This window comes from Echinops telfairi, unplaced genomic scaffold (assembly GCF_000313985.2).
Source record: "Echinops telfairi isolate 266 unplaced genomic scaffold, ASM31398v2 ScPeMD7_7475;HRSCAF=8513, whole genome shotgun sequence".
In the NCBI taxonomy this organism is placed as follows: domain Eukaryota; kingdom Metazoa; phylum Chordata; class Mammalia; order Afrosoricida; family Tenrecidae; genus Echinops; species Echinops telfairi.
In genome coordinates this window covers 18,257,561-18,263,732 of record NW_022111379.1, presented here as the reverse complement: position 1 = coordinate 18,263,732, position 6,172 = coordinate 18,257,561, and the positions used below count along the sequence as shown (strand labels likewise).

General features: G+C 54.6%; 1 protein-coding gene across 1 annotated transcript in view; it reads right to left on the bottom strand.

Annotated features, from left to right (window-relative positions):
* Window positions 1-6,027, bottom strand: part of TTC7A (tetratricopeptide repeat domain 7A) — a 118,547-nt gene extending 112,520 nt beyond the window's left edge. The window contains exon 1 of the mRNA XM_004699755.3: window positions 5,859-6,027. Within this exon, the coding sequence (XP_004699812.1) occupies window positions 5,859-6,027 (169 nt within the window). The remainder of the gene's footprint in view (window positions 1-5,858) is intronic.
* Between the last annotated feature and the right edge of the window lie 145 nt (window positions 6,028-6,172).

Below are 6,172 nucleotides of genomic sequence, written 5' to 3'. Positions count from 1 at the left end.
CCTCTGCCGGGCAGGGCTCGGCCGCCAGCTGCGCGCTCTGCTCTGACGGAGGGAGGGAGCTCCGCTCAGCGCCTTCCGCGCCCAGGGAAACCCACTTCCTCTCAATCTTGAAAATACTCCCGGCTTGCCTCGGAATGGGAATGTCTTCTAAACCCCAGATACTTAAAATGTGGTCCGGGAACTGGCGCGGGTCTGTGAATGTCAATCAACGCTAAGAAACGTCATCATTTGACAGGATACAGGGGGTGTCGTTTGTGCAGTTTGCTTTCATTTCCCTTTTGTCGCGGTTCGTGTAAAAATAGCAGAGCATGACAGGTTGGAAACGGAAAGAAACAAAAACGGATCCCTCACCCTGGCACTGGCGTGCCTTTCACGGTGAAAAGGGGGCTGACGTTTGTAGAGAGCCTACTGCATGCCGGCCGCTTCAATGTTGGTAGGTGCCAGCTAGTGGATGCCAACTCCGGGCAACCCGGCCATAAAACAGATGGTACAGCCTCCCCACCTCGGCTTTCTTAGCTGTAACCTGTCTACCAGCTAGGCAATGATCTGTATGATCAGCCTGGTCCTAGCACAGGCATTACTTCTATTCAGGAGATGGTAACATAGGTGCCCTGGTGGTACAGGGGGTCACGTGTTGAGCTGCCAAGCGCAGAGTGGGCAGTTTTGAAACCACCAGCTAGTCAGGGTTTGGTTTGGAGTCTGGGTTTGAGATAATGCTAGATAGCACTTCCTGAGTACTCACTCTGGTACCAGGCACGCTCGAAGCGCTCTCCTGATAGCATCGCACGCCTCTCGCCCCATCACAACTGGGAGGGTGGCTCTGAGTCTGCACAGACGGATCCTCTACAGTTCCTCCACACGCCTGTGCCTGTGTGTGCGTGTGTGGCACAACGCTTGCACCAGAACGTCACCCGTCTCCTCACGTTTCCCTTAGAGACGGAAGAGGGGCGAGGGGGCCATGCTGAAAAGAGAAGTTCCTCCAGGGGGGCCACTCAGTGCTTGAGTAACGGAAAGCTCACAGTGGAGGAAAATCATCCCAGGGTCCGTCATGTTCCAAAGCACTGGACAGCTAGCTCGCAGCCACCGCCGTGTCATATTGTAAGGTCGGTGACTTCCTTCAAAAGGAACCAGTCGCCCCTGAATCCCACGCAGAGAGCAGAGTTCCGGGAAGCGTAGAAACGGAGAACTCCTTTAGGAGCTGCACATGGCGGCTCTAAAAAGGAATAACCCAAACGCGTGACCAGCCATTCCAAGGACAGGGATACCAATGGGTTTCATTCTCACATGCCTGTCGATTTCGGCCAATTCCATTGACAACACATCAGGTTCTTCTCGCAAGCCTTCTCATTCTCGGCCCCGCCCGGCTCCATTCCCTGTTCTTGTTTAGCAGATGCGTGGTGGCGGCTGTCACTGGATGGCATTGGGTCCTTTCCTTTCTGACCCCTGGGCACAACCATCCTCACAATAGCTGGAGTCCACTGTGGCCACCACTGTGTCACTCAGCGGGTGCCAGCGATTCGCTTCTTTCTTTTCTTTTGCTCAATTCTCCTTCCCCACACCCTTCTCTCTTTTGCCCTCTTCTTTCCATCTGACTATTCTTCAACTCGTCAGTTTACAGACCTGAAAGTCATTGAAGGATATGTTCTAGATTTTCCGTTGTTAATTTAAAATCTAGGTAGACAGTGGCTTTCTCGTTTGTCTCTAAATCAACGCAACAAAATGTGTTGTTCATGATGATGTTTTGGGCATCCTGTTATCCAAAACCATGCTACCCGGGTTGGGTAAACTTCTCTAAGGTCTCCCCTGCCCAGGGCCGCATGAAGACCCTTCTGAAGGACAGCAAGCCAGACAGGGGGAGTCCCGATGTGATTTTGGCAGCCTAGGTCCCTCCTGTCCTCAGCAGAAGCCCAATCAAAGGAGAGCCCGGGCATCAACCATCCCTGGTCACCGAGCCTCAGCCTGGAGCCTGGAGCCTCCTGCCTCCCTCTGGTTTCCCAGGCCTCTGACAACGATCTTCACCCTCTCGGCTCCTGTTCAGTTCCTCTTCTCTAGGTCTCTCTCAGGGCCCTGGTCACAGGGCCCCACGTCCAGGGCATCTGCCTGCTCTCCAGACCCCACATTTGAAGGGCAGTGCTCCCCTCACCATAGCCTGTTACTTTACAGCCTGCAAACTGAAGCCAGGGTCTCCAACCAGGCCCTTCCGGAGTCAAAGGGAGCTCAGTGGTCCCCCCAGCTGCTCACCCCCCAGGGCTGGGCATTCTGGCCACAGCAAGGGAGAGGAGGAAGAGGCCAGGCCCAAGGTGAGGCCTCCTGTTTCCCCCCATCCCCACCCCGTCCCCGCCCCCGCGCTCTGACTTCAACGGAAGAGATGTCAGAGCTGCCTTTAAAAAATGTTTTAAAAAAATCATTCCATTTTAGCAAAAGTGCAAACAACGGGGCAGAGACTACAGACTCCGGAGGGAGAGAAGGGACAGCCATGTGAGGCCACACATGCACTGTGACGTTATTTAGATCCTGATTCGAACAAGCCAGCTATACAAGTTAATTGTGATGTTGGGGTTTTTTTTTTTTTGGGGGGGGGCAATATGATAATGGTTCTGCAGTTAAATTTCCAAAGGGTTCCTATTTCATAAACTGACTGCAGAGTTGAAGCGTTGAGGAGAACCGGTTGATGGTTCACAAGTTCATAATCACGGAAGCTGGTTGATGGCTACGCGGGAGTTGCTCTGCTCTCTCCATTATGCGTGGTTTTGAAATTTTTCATAACAAAACTTTCTTTTTCTCCCCTCCATGGGGCTCTTTAGCCTGTACTGGGCTCTTGGTTGTCCCATGGGCACTCTCCCATCACAGCCAGTCGCACGTGGGGTTCCCCCTGCTGCCATCCTGACCAAATCTGAGCGGGATGTGGGCATGAAAGACAGCACACAGACAGTAGCAATGGGCTTTCTTCTCTGTGGGGTGGGGGATGGCATCCCCAGCCAGGAAAAGGGTGTGGGTGCATTAGCATCTCCTGGCCCCACTCCCACCAAGGAGGCCCACACACTCTGTCCCCATCTTCTGACCCACCTGGAGAGAGTAGCGTCGGGGTGCCCAGAGCTGTTTGTAGCTCCTGTCCTGTCGGGCAGACACCTCACTGGCACAGTGGGGCCTTGGGGCCTCAGCCTATAAAATGGGGCTTGCCTCTCCCCTCAGCACCTTGCTCCCCTCCTACAAATGCTATAGCTTGTAAGCTTCAGGTCACTGCCCCAACAGGTCAGATGGGGTCTTAAGAACCCTCTCTCCAAGGCCACAAGGGGAGTTAACCCTAATATCACAAAACAAACCAGGCACTCCACCCCCTCAGTGATCAAGAAAGAACAGAAACAGCGGGCAACACAGCCCCAGGTGTGAGCTGAGGATGGTAATCTGGATTTTAAATAATTGGAGAAAATTCACTCAGAATCAAACCCAAAAGTTGGCGGGAGACACCCCCGTGCCCCGGATCTTCCTCCCTGCACCAGTCCATTCCCACAGGTCCCAGGCTCTGGGGCTCCCAATCTCTGTCACTCTGTCCCCCAGGGGGAGGGAACTGGCTCCACCACAGAGTTCCCTGGGCCTTAGGGTGTTGGTCTCTAAAACGGAGACTACGATGAAGCCTCTTCGAGGGGTTATTTCCAAGGCTTGAGAAAAAGCCCTTTATAAGCTGTAACTTCACCAGCGTTTCCCAGTCAGTGCTCCACAGAGGTCATCGAGGAGAGTTTGGAAAATGTGGTCTTCAGACTCTCACCTGGCTTTTACATCACAAGTAGGTGAGAGTGATAACGAGCCCTGCAGCTTAAAAAAAAAAAAAAATTCCTGGGGGGAGCGGGGAGGGAGGGGAAAAATGAGGACCTAGTGTCGGGGGTTTAAGTGGAGAGAAAATGTTTTGAGAAACGATGTACAAATGCGCTTTACACAATTGATGTGTGTATGGATTGGGATAACAGTTGTATGAGCCCCTAATAAAATGTTAAAAATAAAATAAAGAAAAAAAAATTCCAATAAGCACAAAAAAAATTCCTTAAATGCTACTGAATCCATGATTTCCATTTTCCAAACTGGCTCCCTCAAACCCTTCTTCCTGCAATGCCTAATTAACGGCTCAGCCAACGTAAGACAAAGTTAGGAAATACAGCACCCCACCCTCCGGCCCTGTCTTGTGCCTAGCAGGTTTCTCTGTGGTGTGAACCTGGCACAGATTCCTGTACTTTACCCAGGCCCAAATGCCCACTTTGTGGCTTAGTTCCCATTCCCACCCTCACCAGCCCCATCACAGCACAGCGCCTCACAGAGGGTCAGGGGGCCCCTGAATCCTAGCAGCATAGTGGGTTACAGGTGGGGCTGCTAACCATAAGGTGGACGGTTCAAAACCACCAGGTGCTCCTCAAGAAAGAGTTAAGTAGCCTCCAAACCCACAGCGGTAGTTCTACTCTGATAGCAGTTGAGTTTGGGTCCTGGTTGTGGCCCTATGCATGCCCTTCAACCCTGGTCACTGGCTCTCACTGTCATGGCTAGACCTGCCACAACACCTCAGACTCATCATCTCTCCTGCCACCTCACCTCCTCTCTTCCCAAACACCCTTCAGGGCCTGTCCACGTCCACGTCTGTTGCTTCCCTAAAGCTTTCTTCTGGTCCCTTGAGCCGCACCATCTACCTGCCCGCCCGCTGACTACCTCCCGGTCTCTTCATCCATCGTGCCAGCTCTTCAAGAGCTACGGACCTTTGAGAGGTCACAGTACAGTGCTAGTGATTAAAAGAATGCACTCAGAAATCTGGGTCTGCCACTTACTGGCTGGGAGAGCAAGCTAACTTCTCTGTGCCTCAGTTTACCTGAAAAGTGACCTGTCTTCCCCACTCCCACCCCACCGTGGAATTGTTATGGGTAGTCAGTGAGTGGGTTAAAGGGCTTAGGACAGTGTCTGGCGTGCAGTGAGCACCAAATAAGTGTCTAAGTGTCATCATGAATTAGTATGACTATTATGATCTTTACTTTGTCTTTCCCACGGCACAGCCTGGGCAGTCTAAAAATTCTCTGTATCTGTATTTATTTACTCCCTGCCTCACAGAGCTCTGAAGTGTGTTTCACGGAAGGGGCGGGGGACTGAGCCGAAAGTCCCAGGCACAGGACTGACAGACAGGAGGCCGTGGTGGGTGTTGCCCTCGGCCCTATCAGGGTACATTCCCACCCAGTACAAGAGCCCAGCCCAGGCCAGGCCAGCCAAACCAGCCCGACGGCTAAAGCCACGACTGCCAGAGCTGGATGGGGGCCCCGTCGGGCCACAGATGAGGAAACTGAGGCTTGCCTGGCCTCTGGCCCACTTCACTGCCCAGTCCTGGCGATCCTCGAAGCCTATTCGTGTCTGTGGAGAACGAAGCTCCGTTTTCAAATTAGGAGAGGGTTTCCAAAAGCTCGTGGGAAAATTCTACCATCTTTTCATTCCATTTCCCCCCGACTTTTGGGAAGCGGACCCTGCACTTTGGGGAGACGGAAAGAAGGCAAAGAGACAGAAGATAGTCAGCAGTCGCAGCCTTCGCCTGATGGAGTTTGCAGAACTTCTCCAAACCCAGGAGGGCCAGAGTCCAGCCCCCCAATGACCACGGCGCGGTAGACGGGTTTACCAAAAGATTCCAAAGGGCAGAAAAGAAAGTTTGTTTTCTCTTCTCTCAGAGCACCCAATCTAGTTGGGAGTTCCTCCTGGGGCAGTGGCTGCGCCTAAAACAGGCACTGCGGGGAGGGCGCCCCCGGGCCTGGCAGCGGCAGTCAGGGTGGCTTCCTGGAGGCGCCGGCGACTTCGCGCGCTCCGAGCCGGGGCACCCCCCCTCCCCCGCGCCCACTCACCGGTGTCCTGCGCGCTGAACCCCACGCTCGGGCTGGCTCGCCGGCTGCCTCCGCCGCCGGGCAGCTGCCGGACCAGCTCGGGCACGCGGTTCCAAAGGCCTTCGGCGCGGCAGCGCTCCAGCTCGCCTTCCACCTTCAGGTGGGCGCCGTGCGTGCCCTTCGCAGCCATCTTCGAGCGGGAGCTGTCATGGGAGGCGCGGCCGGGAAGTGGAGACCTGGCCGGGGGCGGCGTCCCGGCTGAGGAGTGCACGCCGGCGGCGGGGTGGACGGGGGCGCGGGCGGCGGCGGGAGCCTGGGGGGCAGCGGCGGCCCGG